Source organism: Plasmodium cynomolgi, chromosome 12 (assembly GCF_000321355.1).
Source record: "Plasmodium cynomolgi strain B DNA, chromosome 12, whole genome shotgun sequence".
Taxonomy (NCBI): Eukaryota; Apicomplexa; class Aconoidasida; order Haemosporida; family Plasmodiidae; genus Plasmodium; species Plasmodium cynomolgi.
The window spans coordinates 1,117,409-1,140,385 of record NC_020405.1 but is presented as its reverse complement, the minus strand read 5'-3'; the positions used below and the strand labels follow the sequence as shown (position 1 = coordinate 1,140,385).

The 22,977-nt window shown below is 49.1% G+C and overlaps 2 protein-coding genes across 2 annotated transcripts; one reads left to right on the top strand and one right to left on the bottom strand.

Annotated features, from left to right (window-relative positions):
- Nucleotides 1-591: 591 nt before the first annotated feature.
- On the bottom strand, nt 592-6,342 carry PCYB_123610 (hypothetical protein; the record flags this gene model as incomplete). The annotated part of the gene is made up of 2 exons (XM_004223694.1): nt 592-3,415; nt 3,647-6,342. 2 exons carry the CDS (start codon nt 6,340-6,342, stop codon nt 592-594), a joined length of 5,520 nt encoding a protein of 1,839 aa, XP_004223742.1.
- Nucleotides 6,343-9,403: 3,061 nt separating this feature from the next.
- PCYB_123600 (hypothetical protein) lies at nt 9,404-22,534 on the top strand (the record flags this gene model as incomplete). The annotated part of the gene is made up of 6 exons (XM_004223693.1): nt 9,404-11,064; nt 11,334-11,735; nt 12,162-12,906; nt 13,009-19,020; nt 19,247-21,164; nt 22,194-22,534. The coding sequence occupies 4 exons, from the start codon at nt 9,404-9,406 to the stop codon at nt 19,018-19,020; spliced, it is 8,820 nt and encodes a 2,939-aa protein (XP_004223741.1). The 3' UTR covers nt 19,247-21,164; nt 22,194-22,534.
- Between the last annotated feature and the right edge of the window lie 443 nt (nt 22,535-22,977).

Genomic DNA, 22,977 nt, shown 5'->3' with positions numbered 1-22,977 from the left:
AAAAAAAATACCATACCATACCATACCATACCATGCAATGCAATACCGTACCATACAAAAGCAATCGTAAGAACAATAACTGCACTCCCTCGTCCGGCCGCTCCTCCGGCAGATACGATACTCTTCACCTCTAGTGCGCAGCGTGTGGGGCCCGCAGAAAAAAAGTAGCCACTCGTTGAAACCGCCGGTTGACGCGGCGGAAAAAAAAAAACTTAGCGGGAGGCACTGTCGGCTGCAATGCGCCTCGGGCTTTTCTCCTTGGCTCCCCCAACCCAAAAAAAAAAAAAAAAAAAATACCAATGGGGAAGGAAAAAAAAAAAGGGATGTATGTTTCAGAACTGTCGCCAGCAGACAGTTGGCCGCGGCACATCCGGGTGGACGTCCCTACGGGAATGCGCTTTGCAAACGGTGTACAAAAGTGGAGGGGGTAGACTCGATGGTGAAGAGAAAGCGGCCCCCAATTGGTACCCAACTGCTTGACCGGCACAACTGCTTAACCGGCACAACTGCTTAACCAGCACAACTGCTTGACCAGCACAACTGCTTGACCAGCGCAACTGCTTGACCAGCGCAACTGCTTGACCAGCGCAACTACCTGAGGGACGTGTACACAAAGAGGACGACGAAGGAAAGCAGCGATAGGGCAGAAAGCTGCAGCAGCAGAATAAACGTCCTGTAAAAATTGAAGCTGTGTTTCTCCTTTGCCCGCTCGCAGTTGCTGGCTTGGGCAGCAGTGCCGTCACCGCATGATGATGAAAAAATTTTCTCGACCATCCCCTTCTCCTTATGTCTGTTCATAATATTTTTTATATTTCTCTTTGCAACTATGTGGTCGTAAATTTCGTTATTCAAAAATGGTTCGTTCTGTTGGGGGTATCCATTTTGTAATGCCATATCTGCACCCCCACTGCTGCTCAGGAGAGTGCCCTTCCCTAAATTATTGGTCCGCTTGTTGCAATAGGAAATGGCAGCGTCGTACGTTTGCTTTAGGTCCTGCTTGAACTTGCTTAGCTGCCTGGGCGTGTCTCCCACACGGTCAACTCGGTCCACACGGTCAACTCGGTCCACACGCTCAGATCGGTCCACCTCCTCACCTGCGTACTCACCTCCTCCATTCCGTAGCTCTACCTCATCGGGGCGCTCCACCAGCTTGTCCCCCATCTGGATGTTGCCCCCTGGGGGATACCCATCGATTAGTCCACTTCCACTCAGAGTAATGCCCCTCTCCTGGTTGGAGGCATTCCCCCCGAGGTGTTCTCCTCCCTTGTGCCGTCTCTCTTGTATGTCTCCCCTCGATCCGCTAACGCTATATTCACCATGCTGGTGCGAGTTGGACTTATTTTCTCCTTCTTCAGGGGGGATTTCCTTCCCCGAGTTCCTGTTCCCCACGTGCCCGCTACTAACCGCAGTGTCCCTACTTTCGCGACTCTCCCTACTCACCGTTGCTGCATTTAAAATATGCCTCAATTTGGAGAACGCGCCGGTGCTGCTTCTCTCTACCCCTTTGCTCGTTTTAATGACCCGTAGAAATAACTCATCTTTGATATACCTGCAGAAGAATACATTGTCTACCATTTGAAGGAACCCCTTGTCGACGTCGCTCCTCTCCAAGTAGTGACTACTCTCCTCTACATACTTACTGTAAATGTAGTTAAGGATGATGAGGTCATTTCTTTCGTTTTTTTTTTCCTCCTCGGTGAGGTCCTTATGTAAACTTTTTTTCTTCTTCACTGCTTTTTCATAGTTATCCTCAAAAAGGACGCAATCGATTTTTTTTTCAACCAACTTAACGATCTTCGATCTGTCCAAGTTCAGCGTGCACAGAGTGAAGAGCAGCTCGACCAGGTGGTTACACTTTAGCTCCTCGAAATTGTTGCAGCAGTCTTCGATTAGATTCTCAAATAGGATCCTCTCGCATGAGTTCAACACAAACTCGTACTTGTTACTCTGTTCATACATGTTATAGTGTTCTTTTATTTTTTTTTTCTCGCTGAGTTTCTTGGGGTACTTGTTCTTCTGCACCTCGTTCCGGGGTTCTCCGCCAACACCGCCAACACCGCCCGCTCTGCAAATGCTGGAGCTGTTAAAGCGAGAGCTGTGCGCACCGAAATCGCGCGCGCCGGGGGAGCCGCCCTTGCTGTTCTCCACGCTGAGGCTCCTGCAGGTTTTCCTCCTGGCACCGCTTCGGTCGATGTGGTCTCTAGTCGGCTCACCGGGAATAGCCTCTCCGGGGAGCGCCTTTCCGGAAGCCCCCTCTCCTGGGAACGTCTCACCGGGGAGCGCCTCTCCTGGGGCCGCCTCACCTGGAATCGCTTCCCCACCCTCCCGCTGCTCATACTGCAGGAAGCCATACGCGAGGATCTTAAAGACGAGCGCGTGGCACACAGGTCGGCGGTAGAAGGAGTAGGGGAAGAGCTTCCTGCGCGCGTAGTACTCAGCAGCGACGGGCTCGTACGTCCTGTACTCCCTCTCGCTCTCATTCGAAACGATGACCCCGTACCTCTGCGCCGACTTCCCCTCCCCCCCTGTCTTCCTGACATTATTGAGATAATTTCTCACAATGAGCATTTTCTGACAGCTGAAGCAACACGAGATGGTGATGAACTCTCCCAGGGGTAGGAAATGCAAAATGCTAATAATGTATTCGCTCAGATCTTTGAAAAAATCGGTGCAACATACCTCTATCAAGCACAAGGACCATAGGATGTTGACCAGAAGCACACACTTGGTGAGTCTCTTAATGTTACTTCGAAAATAGTTCAGTGTTTTGTGAAAGAAGTAGGGGTAGTCTCCATTTTTAATATCCAAATTAGACAAGGCACATAGGATGTTCGTGCAAACATACAAGCTTATATGCTCTACCCTGTCGTAAAAGTAAGCCACAATTCTATCGACGTTCTTCCTGTGGTTGGTTAAGAAGCTCATGTCGTGTGCACTGCATATATGAAGGAGGTGCAGATACATGCACAGGTTTTCACTACTACTCTCTTCTAACGTTAGATGTACATGCTTCATCAATTCCGATTTGCATTCTTCCACGTGGATTATATTGCAATACGTAAAAAGGTAACTCACACAGAAAACCAGATCCTTGGACACTCTCATGCATTCGACCTCCTTGTATAGGATCCTCAGCAAATCCACGTAATGCATATTTTTTTTCAACACACACAAGCACCAAGCTATTTTTAATACTTCCACAAGGGTTATTATTTTCATGTTTTCATCAAGGAAGAAGCACTTTTTCTTGTAATTTCCATCCTCACAGAAGTGACGACTTTGGTTCGGGAGGAGTCCTGTGTGATTTTCGTCTGTGCTCTCCACTTTGTCTTTCTTCTCCAACACGATTCGTTTGTTGTAGAAGGTGAATAGGTTAACTTGGTTGGGCTGGTCATTGGTCCCGCTCTTTTTTGCACTGCCATCTGTTCGCGTTGTGTTCTCCCTTTTTTCTTCTTCAGCTTCTTCAGCTTCTTCATCTCCTTCTTCCTGCTGCTGACGCTGCTGATGACGCTGCTGATGATGCTGCTCCCCCCCCGGTGGGGCCTTTTCATTTTTCCTGATCTGAATATAGTAATACTTGTTGCTGTCCCCGGGCTTCCCCCCCAGGTTGTCCTTTAGCAAGCAGGTCTTCAAATTTAAGCAGTACAAAAACTTGTTCAGTAGCTTTATGAGGACCTGGTCTGCAAGCTCGCTGCTCTTCGTGTTCCCATTTATCTCATCAGTTAGAGAATACAATGCCAAGGCAAGCAACACATCTATGTTTTTTGTCGTTATGGGTATGGCATTGATCGACTCGGAGATGTACTTGCAGTAATCTTCATAAGTGTGTATGCTACCCACTTGGTTCATGTTTTTTTTTTTTTCCTTTGACACCACCCCGGGGTGATATCCCTCAGCAGAATGTATTATTCCCCCGTTCAGGTTTAGCATGCCCCCGTGGGTTATTTTGTACTGACTTGATTTCCTCTCACTACCGTGTGGGACAGCTCCCTCTCTCTTCCCTCCACTGTACACACTCACGTTACTGCTGACCAGATTGGTGCTCTCCACTTTGTTATTGAATATGCTACTTAGTTTCTTTTCGGACAAGTACAACGGGTGCAAGAATTTTTTCACTCCCTTCTCGTTATCCGATCTCACCGAGTTAGGGGCCATGTATCCGAGAAACTCCCCCCGGTTGGGGTCCGCCCCGGGGCCACTACGGCTGCCGCTAGGGTTGCCACTACGACTGCCGCTAGGGTTGCCGCTACGGCTTTCACTACGGCTTCCGCTGCGGCTTCCACTACGGCTTTCACCGCGGCTTCCACTGCGGACGCTCTGGTTGCAGTTCCTAATGGGACCCTTTTCACCGCTTCTCACTAAGTAGTCACCCGTGGGGGGTAGCTTCTTTTCATACCCACCGCTGTTTCCCTTGTCATGGTATGCATCCCCGGGGGGAAAGTACTCCCCATTTTGTTCTCCTCTCACCGCAGTGTGTCTGACGAGGCCACCTGCAGCACATGCACCACTTGCAGCACTTGCGCCGCCCTCGCCATAGAGCGCACCGTACAGCTCGGGCTTGCTACCTAACTCGTTGTAATGCCTGGACGTGTCCTTGCTGGGGTGCATCGCTGACATGTGCACACTGCTCGTTAATGATTCACCGGCTGGGATTCTCCTCCCGAGCGAGACCAAATCGGAACTGTCGTTTGTTAGGCCGTTTAGGGGTCCATTTAGGGGTCCATTTAGGGGTCCACTTAGGGGTCCACCTAGGGGGGCATTCACGCCCCTACTTGCGCCCCCGTTCACAGGCAAGTCTACCAGCTTGCTCGAGTCGGAGTAGGTCGATTTGAGGAAACTCACGTTGATGGCGCTACTTCCAATATGATCAGTGAGCCCCGAATTACCCCCAGCAAAGCAATTCCCAGACCCATCACCTCTCCTGCTCAAGTTCGGATTTCCCTTCTCCATCGTCCCCCTGTAACTACTGCTATTCTGAGCAGCCTCAACATGGCTGTTGTTAAAAATGCTCATGTCGCTAATCAGCTCGTTCTCGTTGTTGCACCTGCTCTGGTAGCCCCTGAGAACAGAGCTGAACAGCGATCCGTGTCGTCTCATTCCATCCATATTTGTTTTTCTCCTCAAGTACGTGCTTTCCAACTTGCTGTGGACTCCTTTCTTCTTCCCTAGGTCTTTCCTAATGGATACCTCGTTCTTCAGGATGCTATTTCGGTTGCTCAGGTACTGTACATAGTCTTTATTTCTTTGCATTAAGTTTTTTTTTTTACTACTACTGCTACCCTGGGAGGTGTCTCGACCGACTCTGCTCATCCGGCTGGGATAGTGGCTCCTGTTGGGGTGGAAGCTCCTGTTGGGGTAGTGGCTCCTGTTGGGGTGGACGCTCCTGTTGGGGTAGTGGCTCTCGTTGCTGTCCCTTCCCAAGCGGCTTCCACTTGCACCTTCTGCTTTGCTCACCAAGGAGGTTTTAATTTTGGTTCCTTCAGAATTCTCCATCCTGCTTGGGCGATGGAAAATGGGGTTGACTCCTCCTCCAAATCTGCGCTGTGGGTGTGTGTTACTGCCTGCAGTGCGCTCCACGTCGATGCCGCTGCCCCTGCCCATGCCCCTGCCCATGCCGCTACCGCTGCTTCCATACTTCTTAAGCAACTCGTCAATGCTGCTCATCTTAATGACCCTGTTGTTGGGATCCTCGTCCGGCAGCGCTTTCGAGGTACCCTGGTCGAACTTCAAAAACTGGTCTTCCACGTAGTAGCTGCTTTTTTCTTCCTCTTTGAACTTGCTGAGGTGTGTAAAATCGGTTGGACTAGCCGAGTTTGTGGAGCTAAAAAAATTGGTCATGTTATTTGAGAGCAAAACTGAATTTGTGTACCCTCGGCTCTGATCATTCTGTTGAGGGCAGTAGTTAAAATGGAGATTGCCGGCACCGCCGCTGTTCGTGTTTCCTGACTCGGAAAAAATCGACGCGTTATTGAAATGGCTGTCATAGTTCGTGTTCGCCTCCCGTTCAGGCCGCGAGTAGTCATTCGCTCTACTACGATAGCTTGTCTGGCCACTCCCACCGTTAAAATGGCCTCTCTCACCATTCGCCGTTCTGCCAATGTTGGACTTCCCCGCTGCATTCCTGCTTTCATAAAAATTCTTGTTAGCACCTCCACTGACACTGTAACTTGCCTTGCCAATGTTTTTAAAATCCAAGCTCAATTTACTCCTCAAATATTTTTCTGCAATTTCTTCAGCGGAGCTGTTCTTCGATATGTTCAGACTTTCGTAGCTGTTCAGAAAGGGATTGGACTTTGCACCACCACCGTTGCTGTTCAATGTGTCATCGTGTTGGCAATTCATTTTGCATACGCAAAAAAAAGAAAAAAGGGGGGAGCGCCGTTACGATTGTCTTTTTCGTTTTTCTCTGTGTATTTTCATGGCGAGGTTACTCTCATTGCATTCACTGCACCGGCGGTGATGGTCCGATGGATCTGCTCCACACTATATACATTTGCCGTTCCGCACAATGGTAGCTACGCGCGCGGACGCTCACAAGTTAGCGTGTGTGTGTGTGTGTATGTGTGTATGCGCATGTGTGTATGCGTACGTGTGTATGCGTACGTGTGTGTATTTTTTATTTTTTTTTTAAACTCGTGCTTGCTGCGAAATGCATGCTGCGTGTGGGGGGTTCATTAGCCTCTCAGTTAGCCCTCTGTGTAGAGAGGCACAAATATATTTTCCGCGCCTAATGGGGATTATTTCTTTTCAAGTTGGCTATTTGTAGATATGGACAGGGGAGACTACGCGTGGAGTTCCGCACTCGTGTGCGTACGCACATACATAAATGTGTGTTATCCGGTTGACGCGAGAGCGTATTAAGATGTTTGCGGAGAGGGGTCACTCATCCACGCTCTCATTGTCATGCTGCCTTCTCCCTGTATGTTTAGAAAACGTACAGTGGGGTGAACCTCCCCACATACACTTTTTTTTTGCTTTCCTGTAAAGTCACGTAATCGCGGCGAAGAGTGACCAAATTGTTCCGTGTCTTTTTATCTGTCCGCGGGGAAAATCGGCCTTTCCAAGGCCAAGCAGCGCTATCGCTACGGTGCTGCGATGCTGCGGTGCTGCGGCGCTATGCTTCTACTCTGCTATGCGGCTATGTCGCTCCTCCATCACGTTTGTAGCCCCAGCGCGAGTTCGTTCACGCAAAAATGCATTTCCAGTTCCCCACTGGATGAAGCTCGACGCGTTGGACTGCCACTCCCTTTAAGCGAAAATCCGTGTCTATCGATGTGGTGACGTTCGCACTGTATCAAAAAAAGCCAAAAGGCCATGCAAGTATCTTCCCTATAATAAAAATTAATAAAAGGAAGAGCTACAGATAGATAGCCCCTCTGCAATACACTCCAAAGTGACAAACACCTAAATGTTGATTTAACAAATGATGGAGAAAATGTAAAACGCGAAAAAGGGAAAATCGCGGCATTTGTTGGGAAAGGAAATATGCCTACACGCTTATATTTTCCTTTTTTTTTTGAACAGGTCATAAAAAAAGCGCGGTAAATTGTGCACATGTCAGCAAATATAGCCAAATATAGCTGCCTTTTTTTTTTTTTTCCCATAATGGTCATATTTTACATTTTTGCAAAAGGGACAAAATAGGGAAATGCTTACTTGTGCCCGAAGCATGCAACCCTACATCCCTTTTTTGTCAGCAGCGTAAATCTTTTCTCGTCGCTTTCCTGTTGACTTGAATGAATGAAGTAGCAACAAGGGGAGTAAGAAGGAGAACAAAGTTGTGAACCGAATGGGAGCAAAAAATGACGCTGCACAGAGGAACCAACAGAAAAGGATGCAACTCGTCCGTCAGCTCCATTTTTAAGCTGCACTATATTGTGTACTACATCGCTTTGGTTGGGGTTGTGGTGGCTCTTACTTGATCACTTGTTCTTTCCTCGCGCTGCACCTGTTTAGTTTGGACTTGCTAAACTTAGCACTCTGTGTAGTTTTTTTTTTTTTTTTTTTTAATAAAATATAATTCTTACAACGTACAGTTTTGTAATCCCTTTGTTGCTTAACAAAATGACCCCCGCGGATGATACCTTCCGTGTTTGCACCCTTGTGTTGTTACATGCTTAAAAGGAAAAAGGAGATACACAAAGGAATGGTACTCCTGCTAGACATTTTAAAATATGTGAATAAACTTAAGAGAGATTTTTTTTTTTTTTTTTTTTTTTATTTTCCCTCCTTGTTGACCGTGTGCACCTGTACGAGTCACCAATTCCAGTAGCGTGTGACACTCCCGTGCGGTCGCCCCTTCGGAACGCTTGGCGAGCAAAGGCCATGTCGCATCCTTTTGACAGAGCCCTCTACTAGGCCTGAAGAGTTCTCAGCGTGAACCAAAAGGCATGCAGGCACAGGCGCATGCACCTGTAGTATGCACCTCTCGTGTGTACGTGCAGCGTGCCTCCATCATACTTATGCCTCCTTCCAATAACCAATCGCCAAGTTAACCCTTCCCACGAATCAACACCACGTGACAGCAATTTATCGCACCTCTCAAGGTTTCCCCGCTTGTGCTTGTCAGAACATGTTTTTCTCGCAGGCCGCCCCATTGTTTAATCACCCTGTACTTGCGCACTGGTGAAAACCGCGAGAGGGCAATTACGAGCCGGGAGAAGCGTTCGTCCAGCAGTGAAGCTCCCCCCCATCCGTTCGGGCGCCGTTTTCCCGTAGCGCCTTTACAGATACACACTTATGTAAGTCTTTATCAGCCCATTCGTTTGCAGATTCGTTTGCAGATTCTTTTGCACATTTTCTTGCACATTTTTTGCGCTGGTGCAGAGGACTCTCGCGCACGGTGCCCGGCGAAAGCGTCTCCACTTGTGCATGCGAAGCGTTCGGCGCGCGTGCGCTTGAGAATTAAGGGAAAATTCACACCCTTGCGTACATGAGCAGGTGCCCGAAGGGTACACAAAAGGGGGCGAATCACAGCAGAGCGAGAGGGACACGCTTGTAGTTTTGTTCCCCTATCGGTGAATTGAAAAAATAAAATAAAATAAAATAAAATAAAAGCCAAATCAGGGGCTTAAAACAGCCGATCTGAAACGCACAACAGGGAAGAGAACGTAAAACGGAGCACGGGAACTTCGCCGTTTTGCAAAGTGACAAGCAAGGCGAAGGAAGCGTGCAGCGAAGGAAGCGCGCAGCGAAGAAAGCCCACCTCAGCGCTGAACGGGTGTGTTTCTTGCACGTGTGATCCCGTCACGAACCACCTCTGCGTGATCCACCGCTTTGCCACGTTGCCACTTTGCCACGTTGCCACTTTGCCGCTTTGCCACGTTGCCACTTTGCCACTTTGCCACTTTGCCACTTTGCCACTTTGCCGCTTTGCCGCTTTACCCGCCAAGCTGCGTAACCCATGAAGGCCCCTAAGCATGACGGACGGAAGGGAACGAGATTATGCTCCACGATAGACAACAGTGCCAAGTGTGAGGGAAGGGACAGGGCGTGGCCTGGCGGGAACCCAGGCAGTGACCGCGAAAGAGAAAACAACCACGGCTGCCCCAACGAGTTGGAGGTAGCAAAATGGAGGGAGAAAAAAGTTGAAAGCAAGTGGGGACGCAGCGGTGCGGAAAACGACGCAGTAAACGACGCGGAAGAAAAGCCCGCAGGGGGGCAAGAACGAAACCACGAAGCGGCATCACTAACCGACGTGACCTCACTAACGGACGTGACATCACTGACCGACGTGGTCGAAAGCTTCGTCGGCATAGATCACCAAAACCTGCCGTTCGTAAAGAGCAGCTTTGCCAGCCGCATTAACAGCAAAAACGTAGTGCCCCTAATAGACCTCTTCGTTCATAACTTATTTTTTCACTTAAAAAGCATTGGGAAAAATATAGACAATTTTTATTTGCGCTTTCGTAAAGTTGCATACCCCTTTCACTTCCCCTTTCGAAATTGTGACGTGTGTGATGAGTGCCTACTGGATGAGAACAGGAGGAGGGGGAGGAGGGCGGCGAGAAGGAGGAAGTGCCAGATGGGGGAGAGGTGGAATGCAGGTGGACCGGAGCAGCAACACAATTGGGGCAGGAAAAGTGGGAGCGAATTTCTGCCCCAAGTTTTAAACGCCTGGTGTGAAAGGGTAAAATGGTTGATAACCATTTACAATAAGAACAGGAAGAAGCAGAAAATGAAGGAATACTTACAAGGGGGGGGAAGAGAAAGGGATTCAGAAGAGGGTAGTCTTTTCTTCGATCGGAGGAGCAGGTATGACATGAACGAGTGTGCCAAGGGGTTAGTGCAAAGCATCCTTTTGGATGAAGACAAATGGAAAAAACTAAAACAGGTGTCCTTCTTCCCAAAGGGGAAGAAACAACAATTGGGGAGAAATAAATCAGGTGATGTAACCCATCGGGAAGAAGACCACTTTTTACCTGACCTGTGCAGGCAAAAAGGAGAACTATGGGATGAAGACGTAACCGATTTGTACTTAATCAATTTGGTCAAAAGAAAAATTGAAGATTACATCAAAAATGTGCAAGTGAAAAAATTTTGGGACGTCATAAATGTGCAGCACTTAGCTAACTTTGACTATAGACATGCGGGGGGGGTAGCGGCCTCCTCCAAGGGGGTAGCGGCCACCTCCAAGGGGTTAGCGGCCACCTCAAGAGGAGTGGCTCCCCCCAGAAAGGCCAATTACAGTGAGCCAATATATGACTACATCCAAATCGTAAAAAAGAGTAAGTGTAAGAAGGAGGGAAAAAGCAGCCAAGTGGGAAAGGAAACGAACCACGTGGGGAAGGAAACGAACCGCGTGATGAACCACGTGATGAACCAAGGGATGAACGCACGGGAAGCTGAGAGGGGAAAGACAGACAAAGAATTCATGATGAAGGATCTGTTCAACAATACAATTAAAAATTATGAAGCAAATGAAGTTCATTTTTTTTTAAGTAATTACGACAACGTATTTTTAAAGTCCATAGGGAGGTTTTACCTTTTGCTAAATTTTTCAATCGAAATTGTGGCCATGCTGTATGAGGACCTTGACTTATATTCCCTGCACATTTTCTCCTTGTACAGCAATTTGGGTCAATGGGGGAGAGGTACAGTTGATCGTCAAACCGGTTGGATGTGTTCTAAACGCCCCGAGGGACTCAGTCGAGGAAGCTGGGAGGAGCAGGCCTTCCCTACCAGGGCTAGCAATCTTCTTTATGGCCTTTCTCCTTCCCAGCGGAGACTCGACATCGCCGTGTTTTTGTTACTACGTGTGTTTTTGAGGGGAGAACAGGGGACACCTCCCTCCATGGGTGTCACTACTAACCGTCTGAACAGCTCTGCGGTAGAGCCCAACCGTCTGACCCCCTCCTGGACGAGATACACAACCTGAAGTTGGAGAAGTACAAAGAAATTATCAAAGAAGTGATCAAGCTAACCAAGTACGTCATTGAGAAAAAAATCCATTTGCAGAAACCCGTAGTTAAATACCTCCTAGGGATTTATAAAAAATACAAGAAGAAGGTCCACGTGTTGGAGAAGACCAAAGGGAGGAGGATCTCCAATTCAGAACATGTAGCAGTGTTGAGAAGAGGCTTTCTTTTGCACTCGATGAACTTTTATTACTTTGAGTTTTTCACCAGGAAGGATTTACAAGCAAATTTGAGAGGGACCCACAAATCGCGCAGTAAAAGGAAGGGGCTAAGAATTCCGGGGCACTCTACCGGGAGAGACTTCGTCGACAAATGGAGGTGCTCTCTCCGGGAAGTGGCTACTTCCCACGTCGCTACTTCCTCTCGGGGGGGGTGGTCCTCCCAGGGGAATAGCCATGTGGGAAATGGTCACGTGGGAAGTAGCGACGTAGGATGCGTCCTCCGTGGGATGCCCACTTCGAGTCGTGTGTCCCCTCCAAGGGGAGATCCCCACTTCGCGCAGAACACGGAGGATGTGGTTTTCCCCCGAGTGAACGGAACGCGGTTGAGGAGGGCGAGACGGGTGCAGCACCTGCGCGCGCTGAGACTGCGCGTGTACGCATACTTCAGGTTGGCGTTGCGCATCGGGGCGGGGCCGTCCGCGGGCGCAAACAAAAAGGGGAGAAGTAAAAAAAGGGGAAGTGGCAGCAAAGGTAAGCGTGGTAGCAGCAAAGGTGAGCGTATTGGCAGCAAAGGTAAGCGCAGTAGCAACCAAAGTAAGCGCAGTAGCAACCAAAGCAAGCGCAGTAGCAACCAAAGCAAGCGCAGTAGCAACCAAAGCAAGCGCAGTAGCAACCAAAGCAAGCGCAGTATCAAACGTAAGAGCCGAAGTGAGGGAATTTGTCGCGGCCGAAGATACTCTAGGGGGTGCCAACCCAAGGATGCACCACACCAAGCGAAAGCGCACCTGTTCGTCCTCTCCTTCAACAAAAATCAGTTGGTGAAATCCCTAAATGTAGAACGAATAAGGCGCAAGCTTCGAGCCCTGGTGAGGAGCAAAAACGCAGTCTACAAAAAGGTTGTGCAGAAGGTGAGGGAACGATGTGGACGGGAGAAAAAGAGAGAGGTGGGAACATGTGACAAGTACTACGATCTCTTTGTGGATGTATTAAGTATTATCAAAAGACAGGACGAAGAGATTAGGAGTAACTTGTATGGAATGATAAGAGGGGTGAGTGAGCAACTGAATTTGTTCTACGCAAATATTTGCCGCTGCGCGCCAGAGGAGGCTTGGGAGCAGAGAAACGTGGAGCTCGTGATGCAGCAGCGGTTAGGGGCGCTGCGGGGGGAGGACTCTGTCCGGCTGAGTCGGGGCGATGGGGGCAACGCGGAGGAAGGGGGGGAATCGGGAGAAGCGGGAGAATCCGGAGAATCTGGAGAAGTGGAAGAATCGGAAGAATCGGAAGAATCGGAAGAATCGGGAGAAGCGAAAGAAGCGGTGGGTGACGATGTATGCAGCGAAGCGTGCAATGGCGCCCATCGCGTGCGTGAGAAAATGGCGAGGCTTCGCCCATCCCGGAGTGGCAAGCGCCCCCAACGGGGCCCCGCGCAGAAAGGGAGGGACAGACACGCAGGAAGGTGTGCAGGAAGCCACGCAAAAAGTTGCGAAAAAAGTTTCGAAAAAAGCTGCGCAAAATGCCGCTGCACCATAGACAAGAACCTACTCGACAGGAAAGAAAAACTGCGCAGTCAGTTCCACGACATTAAGAGCTATTACAAAGAGAAAGCGAAAAGGGTGAACTACCTGTCATACGACGTGTCCATTTTGAAGGAGTACCTATGCGCGTATGTGAAAAAATATTTTGGAGATATTATCCTCTTATTCGAGTACTTCTTCTGCGTGTCGAATGGTTATCCTCTCATGGATTGCGGCAACGAAGGGGGGGGAGAGAAGAAGGAGGACCTCCTGTACGAATGGTTCGCGCTCTCCAGCGTAGACAATTTTAATAATGAAGGAGAGTCCGGGGGGGACAGCCCGCACAGCAAGGAGAGGAAGTGCTCCAAGGAGGGGAAGTGCTCCAAGGAGGGGAAGCGCTCCAAGGAGAGGAGGCACTCCAGGGAGAGGAAGCACTCCAGGGAGAGGAAGCACTCCAAGGAGAGGAAGCACTCCAAGGAGAGGAAGCGCCCCGAACAGTATGCAAACTACCTCCTTCTTAAAAGACTGAAATTTTTTGCGAAGAATGACATAATACAATTCGTGAGCAAAAATATCAACTGCGCTCAGAATCAGGTGTTGCTAAAAATAGGCAGCGTGAAAAAGGCTCTCTGCTTTTTGCATGCACTGCTGAAAACGCAGAGCAGTAGCAACGAGTTGTTCATTTACAAGGTCCTGCTCAGTTTGGTTGTAAAGTATGGAGAATATTGCCAGAGGAAGGAGATGAAGAGAAGTGAATCAACAGCGGGGGGAAGTCAGGCCAGTCAGGGAAGTCTGAGAAGTCAGGGAAGTCTGGGAAGTCTGAGAAGTCAGGTCAGTCAGGGAAGCCAGGTCAGTCCGCTCGCAAGCCCCTACTCGGAGGAGTACCTCCTTGAGAGACGCTTCCTACAGCAGAAAAGGAGAAAAAATTTTTTGTCAAAGTTTGGGTTAGATTGTATGAATATCCCTGGTGATGTTACTTCCTTTTTAAAGCACATCATTCAGGGTTACAGTGCGGACCGCACAGGGAAGGTCCCTTGTGGGAAGTCCGCTAGAGCGAATGAGAACACCATCGATGTTTATACCTCCTGCTTGTACAATATGTCCAGCTGTGGTAAGGATGACACCAATGTGAGTTCTGTTTTGCAAAAAATTCTAAAAAAAACAAAAAAAAATTCTTGCGTCGCTCAAAATAAGGCAAAAATACTTTCGGGGAGAGACACACAGAAGCAGGAAGACCTCCCCTTATCCCATTTAGCGACTTTGTACGAAATTATTCAGCCCAGGAATTTAGACAGATATTTGAACTTAAGGCTGTTCATAACAATGGAGAGGAGGAGGAAGACTAACAGGAAGAGAAAGCTCAACTGCGATGAGGTGTGCCCCACAGGGGACCTCCATGAGAGTAACCACGTCATACAAAAAGGGATAAAGCGATACACTATCCATTTTGTGGATGACAACAAGTACGTCTTTCCGTACATTTGCAACACGTTCGACTTTGGATCTCCGGGAGGGGGACCAGGGAACCCCAGGGGGGTGTCCGATTCGTTAGATGAGTGTGGTTCGTTAGATGGGCCTGGCTCGTTAGATGAGTGTGGTTCGTTAGACTCTCCTAACTCGCCTGGCTCGTTAGACCCGCCTGCCTCGCCTGCCCCCCCCCTGGACTACGAAGTCATCCAGCTGAACAACAATTTTAAGTTTTTCCATTTCATCGATCCGGGGAGAAAATACTCCTTTAGGAACTCCATTTTGAATTTCGTTTATGGGTACCCTATTGTGTGCATAAGGAAGGACCTCCAGGAGGCGGTCTCCCCAAATGTAGGTCTCCACAAGGGGGGAAGAAGCGGTGTACATGCGGAAGGACCAAAGGAACACACCCAAAAATTGTTCAGAAAAAGGAAGAGAAAGGAATTGACACAACATTTAAGTAACATAGACATATCGAATAACATCCCCTTGAAATACATTCACCTGTCTGTCATTGGTGATATATTTAGACACCTGAAGTTGGAACACATCCTCAGAGATACTATTAAAAAATTATATGAAGAAATGTTACAATTTGTTCAGCAGAAATTTTTGCGATCCAACCATACACATCACTTGGTTAATGTCATGAGTTGCTTCCTCCTGTACTTTACCTCCTTCGTAGATATCCTACTGGGGGTTAGGGATAACAACTACATTAACCTTACCCAGCATGGAGACTTTAATTTATTCAATAATTTTAGTGGGGCTTTATTTAGAAGGCAGAAAAGGAAGCGGAGTGAAGATGGTGGCCTGTCCAGAGGTCACATCAGGGGGAAGGAGAGCTACGTGTATATGCACAATAGGTACAGTCGAAGGAGTACTTTCCTGTGGTTGTTGTGGAGGGGGAAGCAGAATGAGATGGGTTCGCAGGTGGAACATATATACGTATGTCCAAAGGGGGAGACAACCTTGGGGGTTGTCCCGGGGGGTAGACTCCTGGCCCTCATCAGCAACTATCGCGACTTTAACTTCTCCTTCCTGAGTAACGCAAAGTTTGTGGACGAGCAAAAAGGGAAGCAGTACCTCTTCGTCACTGCCGGGGAGAAGGAGGCGGCGGAGAAGGAAGCGGCGGAGAAAGAAGCGGCGGAGCGAACCCTGCTCTTCAGACACACCAACGTCAGCGTCCACAGCGTGGAGGAGAACGTCTCGTGTGAGGACTCCCCCCCGTTTTGGGCAAGAGCGAACTTTTCCGATGTGGCCAGATGGGGAGACAGCGACTTGGGATGGACCCCGAATTTTGAGTTGGTCGAGGGGGGAGCGACAAGCATGCGAACGAGAAGCGTGGGAATGGCAAGCGTGGGAATGGCAAACATGCGAGCGACAAACATGCGAACGACCCATGGGGGGAGAACCCCCACCCCGGGGAACACCCACTTATGCTCCCCACACCAAATGAGCTGCACCCATCATCACGGTGAGGGTACCGAGTGGGGAATCACGACATCCTCCTCCTTGGTGGAACGAATACGCCTCTCCCTAACCATCCTGAGGGGGTACCTAAAAGAAACCCTAAATCTGAAGAGGCACTGTCTCCTCGATGCGTTGGAAAACTTCAAGGAGTGTAAAAGTGGATTAGAGGACATAAAATTTTTGTATCATTTGATCTATCTGCTCGAGTTTGACAGGAAGGAAAGAAAAGCGCCTGACTCGGTCATATTCAAAAAGGTGTATTACTTGCTGGTGGAGGCGCTGTTCGGCGGGGGGGGCTCGCTGCCGGGAGGAGGGAGGACAACCGAGGAGGGAAGGACAACCGAGGAAGGAAAGAAAAACGAAAGAGGAAGGACAAACGAGGAAGGAAAGAAAAACGAAAGAGGAAGGACAAACGAAAAAGGCAGGACAAACGAAAAAGGAAGGACAAACGAAGAAGGAAGGACGGATGAGGGACCCCCACCTTGCGTCCCCCCCGCGGTGGACGGCGAACGGGCAGTATCGTATATCTTCAACTTAGTAAAAATCACGAGAGTAATACAGATGAGGAAGGAAAATATGAAACGGATGTTCAAGCTGCTTCAAACGTACGTGGATAAATCTCCATATTTTTACGAATCCATTTTTAACAGGCTGTTTCTTTTTATATATGAAGACACGAAGGAGGAGAACAAGAAATTTCTGAGGAGACACTTGGGCAGCTACTTCAATGGCAAGAAAATCACCTTTCATATTTTGAGCCACATCCTGCGATCCCTCCCCGCAGGGGGGAAGCGGTTGGAGCGGCGGGAGAGGCGAGAGCGGCAAGAGAGGCGAGTCAGGCGAGAGAGGAGAGAGCTCTTCCCTAAGCAGCGGTGGCACCTTCCATGGCACCACCCATCTCAGCAACGGAGCGTGCTGGCCTGCGAGGAACGCGGAGCAGAGGAACGAAGAGCAGAGGAACGAAGAGTAGAGGAACGCAGGGCAGAGGAACGCAGGGCAGAGGAACGCGGAGCATATGGAGACAGAGCAGAGGAACACTGTGTAGACCCACCCAGCGAGTGCCTCCCCCCCCCAGAGAGCAAGCTGCCCCGGAGACAGCACCATGCCAACCGACGCACTTTGAAAAAAATAAAATTCTCCAGCATCAACGATGAGATATTTAAGAAATCCTTTCTGATGGGGAGGAGCATTTATTCAAGTGACAGTTGCGACTCGAACAGGCGAAGCGTCTTCCGAGGGAAGCCTGTGGAGAGTAGGAACTACTTGGAGTACGAGAGAGAGAAGGGGAGTTATTTCATCCGCGGGTCGGGAAAGGAGGCATCTACATTGGGGGCGTCTAAGGCGTCTGAGGCGTATGAGGCGTCTGTGGAGAAGGTCTCTATGGGAAGTAGAACGAAGGGGAAAGGCCTCGATATATTCTCCGGTGGCAGTTCCTGCTGGGCAGCTTCTCAAACGAGAGGACCCAGCAGAACGGACCACTCCAACAGGAAGGGGAAGAAAAGAGGAGAACAACTGAGAGCAGATATTTTATCTCAGCAACTATGGAATGACGGTCTATGGGATGAAACGAGAAGCTTCTCCACATCCCTGTGCACGAATGAAGAAGTGCCCTTCGCGACGAAGAAGGGTCTGACTAAGGGTGGACGGGACTTCACACAGAGTGGAGAGAACCCACTCGGAAAGGAATCCCTTGAGAGCTACAGCTCAAGTGAATGCCATCACTACGTTAATAATTTGTGCCTTCACTATGGGAACAGCAGGAATGGCCACCGAGAAAAAGGAAGGAGATCTTCTAAAATGGGGAACCGTTTAAACGCTAATTGGAACAATAAAGAGGGAGATATCATTATGATCGGAAGCAACACCAGCGAAGGAGGCATCTCTTTTAGCTCCACATCCTCGTCTTATTCAGCCTCGCAGGAGGACTCTTCAAGTGACGAGAACAGGGAGAGGATATGCTTCCACATGGATGAGCTGACTAGTAGAGGGGAACAAAAATATATGAGTCTACTAAGTGCAGCAGATTTTAAAATGGGAAAAGGAGAGAGGAGTGAGAGAAGTGAGAGGAGTGAAAGGAGTGAGAGGAGTGAGAGGAGTGTCCAATCGATTGGAGACGTAAAGAGATACTCCTTGGAGGAAGGAATGGACGAAAAGAAACGTAGGTATGCCATGAACAGCAAGCAAGTGCACCGTTTGTTGACCTTCCAACATGACAGCTCTTTTTGTTTTATCAAATATAAGCCCTACCATGAATTTAATGAAGAAAGGAGAGTTAAGATAAGCAAATACAAAGAGAAGGAGAAGAAAAAAAAAAAAAAACAAGACATTATGCTCATGCCTCTGTACATTAGCATCGGAGGGGGAGTAGACGTATTCTTATTTAAGTATTACCAATACATTTGCGACACCTATGTGAATCCCTACTTCTACCTGAACACGTACTACTTCGAGAAATATATTCGTAGGAAGTATCAGCACCGGGGGAGACGACACTCGGAGCAGCACCTAATCCACGACCCCTTTTACTACCACTACTTGTTTTGCAGCAAGTTCGGCTGCCACGACAGCGAGAGGGCCGTTCGGGGCGCGCGCGTGGGCCCCCACGCCTACGTGAAGTTTTTTAACCGCAAGGGGGGGGGACAGTCTGCAGCGGTGGGAGGGGTTGAAGCGGTGGGAGGGGTTGAAGCGGTGGGAGGGGTTGAAGCGATTGAAGAGGTTGAAGCGATTGAAGAGGTTGAAGCGATTGGGGAGGCTACAACAGCTGGAGAGGCTACAACGGCTGGTGTGGTGGACGCAACTGACATTGCTGATGTGCGCATAAAGGAAGAAGTCGCCCCGGAAGAGCTGACCAGCCAAAAAGCCCCCCGAGCGAAGGAAAAAAAAAGACTCAACAGTGTAGGAGACAGGCGGAGCAAACAAGCGTCCAACGAGGTTGGAAAAGCTTCAAAAGGGTTATCAGCTGAGAAAAAAAAAACAAATCGAAAATGAAGAACAAAACTGTGGAGATAATCATATCACGCAGAAGAAGAAGGACCATGAGTGGAAAAAATGTGAGAAGAATTTTTTTTATACAGACAATGAACTAAGTACAGATGATGAGGAAGACCTAGTTCCAAAGGAACCTAAGGAGGTTCATATTTTTAAGAGACACTTATTCATCCTGGACCATTTGAAAGGTTATTTTAGTTTCTCCATTTTCACCCGAATGGAAAATATGACGAGCGATATGTTCGATAACTACTTGTTGAATTTACCCTACGTGAATAAGTACGTTTTGGTGAGGAGTGGCAGGGGGTGCAGAGGCGACGTGGAGTATGACGTTTTGCCTGCGAGGGGGGCGGCTCGCGGGGCGGTTAGCGGGGTGACCCTAGAAGTAACCCCAGGAGTAATCCCAGGAGTAACCCCAGGATGCATCCCCCCTGGGGAGAACCGCTTCCCCGCCAGCACGGGCTACCACGACTTGGTGAGGGAGTGCTTCCTGGGGGCGGGCGGAGTGCAGCTCTCCATGACTGTGGTCAACATGGAGTACTGGAAATTCGAAGACGTGAAGGAAGAAGACCCCATCATGAGCAAACTAATCCCCGACAGTCTCTCCTCCTACTTTGAAACGATTAACAAAATATACCAAAAGAGGAACGCAGATAAGCACCTAGTCTTCCTCTTCGATTTATGTTCCCTCGATTTGAATGTAGACGATTATCTCTTCACTGTAAGCTTGACAGAAGGACTAGTGTACTTATTTTTAAACTCGCTAGAGATGAGGACCATGGATCTGTACAAGGAAAACATACAATCCGAGCAGTTTGACACCAGTAAGGAAATATACAGCTTCGATTTTTTATTCATTTCGTCTACTTATAAAGCAAAGGAGAGTAAAACGATTCACATCATAGTCAACGAGCGTATTGTGTTGTATGACTTTCATCTGATTAAGAACTCGACGGAGGTTTCCACGTCCAAGGGTAGGAAGGGTTCTCGGATGGCCGCTCCACGAGGGGGAGGGACACTCCCTGCACAAGTGCCACATAAGGAAGAAGCGCACAGGGAGGCGTCACTAACGGAGAGCCATCATCTCCGAGGGGACTTCCACGAGAATATTCACCACAGCGCCCGCCACAGTATCCACCATAGCACTCACCATAGCAGAGGAGCGTCCATAACACAGAAGGAGAACCACTTTGTGAGAGAGTCAACCCAGAGGGGTAGTACCTTGCCAGAGTTGGGAGAATCATACACGCAAAAGAGGGCAAATGAAACAGGAGGTGAGAGTCTCCTCCGCGTGGCAGAAGTAGCAACCTTGCCATCCCCCGAGGGAGATACTCAGAAGGAAGGTCAAAATAAAGTGTGCCAAGTGTTTAGTGGACAGAGAAAGCTCGTCGATGGCGGAAAGCTCATCGATGGCAACACGCATGTTGAAGACCCCGGGAGGGACATACAAAAGGCACATGCTCAGGAAGGGGAGACTGTCACAAAGAAAAATATTTCAACCGAGAACGTCTATTACAATTTGAAGTTCCTCAAAGAATGTCAAGAAAATGAAATAAAAAAGTTAAGAAGGAAAAAATTTTTGGATGATGTAGATGTAAAACTTTTTTTTACAGAAGAGTATCTGATTCAGAAAACGAGTTTACCAGATCGGCTAGTTCGGGAGACGTTAAAAAAGCTAGCTGGGAGAAAGCTTCTACAAAGGAACACATTCAAAGTTATGAATAAAAGGAACAACAAGACGACGCAGTTCATTGTTTACACGACGTCGGAGTTGGATGGTGTGGGTGACACGGATGTCTGTGAGAGGAGAGTAAAAGATGAGGAAGTGGAACCGTGGGAAAAGATACCCGAGGGGGGCAGGGGAGGTAGTCCTCTCCTCCACCAGCTGCGCGACAGGGGTGACATGGGTGAGAGGCGCGCACCCGGGGAACAGCCGGAGAGTGACAAAGAGACGCAACCCCAGGCGCACCTGCCTCGAAGACAGGGAGGAACTCGTCATGCAGCAAGGCAACAGTCGGAACAACTCACGAGACAGAGATCGACTCAGCAGCGAGCGAACACCCCGGACCCCTCCCCAAGGACCGACAGGAGAAGGAAGCTTCCAGTAGGACCCAGCGACCTGTCCCCCCAGAACAGCGAAGAGGGTAAGCTACACTTGGCGAAGAAGCAGAAGTGCGGCAAGGGAAAGGGCGCAAGGGGGGGGGACGCCCCTCTGGGATCGTCCCAACCACCATCATCCATAGCACCTCCGTCTTCCTCGTCCCTTCCATCTGCACTTCCTCGTTACCACCTCCGTCTTCCTCGTCCCTTCCATCTGCATCTCCCTCGTTACCACCTCCGTCTTCCTCGTTACCACCTCCTTCTTCATCGTCTTCCCTACCAACGCCACCACCGCGCGTGGGGAAAACCCAAACCGAACGAGCCACCAAAGCATCACGAGAACGACTCGCGGGGAAAGCGTCCAGTAATGGCGGGACCAAAAAAGAAAAAGGCACCCCCACAGTTAGCAGTAGCGTAGTGAAAATAGAGAGTAGTAGTATGGCTTCTTGTGTGAACAACTCGCTAGGCATTTGTGGCCCGAATGAAGATGTTGGGAAGAGGGAGAGTGCCGCGAGGGAAGCAAACACCGCCAGGGATGCAAACACCGCCAGCGCCGCAAACAGTGCCAATCGCAGCAGAAGGTGCAAGGGTGGCAAGGAAAAGGGCTCCCTGGAGGGAAGCGCCCATCAAAAGGCATCCCGACTGAATCACTCAGATGATAAAAAACCAACGAGAGCAAAGCGAGTCAACAAAGTTGCAAAAGAAAAACGAATAGCTAACAACTTAGTGTCCTATCTGCGTGAGAGGAAAGGCAGCAGCGGTGGCACAGTTAAGGACCATTCGGTAGTCCAGCAGGGAGAAGAGGCAGCCAACCCCGCCGGCAGTAGCTTTAACTGTAGTGGTAGTAGCCGTAGCAGTAGCCATAGCAGTAGCAGTAGCCGTAGCAGTAGCCGTAGCAGTATGAGTAATCACCTGCATGATGTGCACGCGCGCGTGTCGGCTGATACGCTTGCACGACTCTCGTCTGTCACGATGCCCGTGTCCGTTGCGCCGCGTAACTGCCGCGTAACTGCCGCGTAACTGCCGCGTAACTGCCCCCTCACTTCCGCTTTTCTGCCCCTTCCCCCCGCCAGACGAACCCGTGGACTTCTTCCTCGACGACGTAGTAACCGACAACGATGAAGAAAAAGAAATTAAAAAAAGGAAAACCTTCGAAAATTTAAATTTGGAAGAGAGCTACGAATTCTACGAAAACCATATATTAAAAATAATAACAGATCGAATGCATAAAATGAAATCAGAGCCGGGGAGGAACACTTCCACTCCTTTGTTTTTAATTGTGAGCAGTTTGAATAAAATTCTAACGGAAAGAAGAATGAGCCATTTGTCTCAGCCCAGTGTGCTCGCCATTTTAAATATCATGATGAAGAAGAACAAAGTGGTGCGGGTCGGTGGCAACTGGCAGCCAACTTAGGTCCTGCCTCAGGCGCAGCAAGGCGGCACACATGTGTAATGAGACCAACACACAACCCCCTTTTCTTCCTTTTTACGTCACTTTTTTTAACCTCGTACTTTTGCGCCAACACGTTGGGGGACGTCTCCTTTTTTTTTTTTTTTTTTAATGCCGCAAAATGCCGCAAAATTGTGCAATTGGTCATCCCCCCGGGCAGGAACGACTACAGCTTTGGCTGAGGCAGCCATCCTGTGTGCAAGGTGTTGGTATGCGCGTGGGGGGCGGATGCGCTTGCACACTTTGTGGGCTTTTTTAATCTTTTTAAGAAAGCACACGGGGGGAGGCCAAACGGACGATTCCTTCTTTTCCAATTTGTGCGTTTTCCCTATTTTCGTGTGTTTTTTTTTTTTTTTTTTTTTTTTTTTTTTCGTTCGCGGCGTCCGCCTTCAACTTAGCGCTACTAC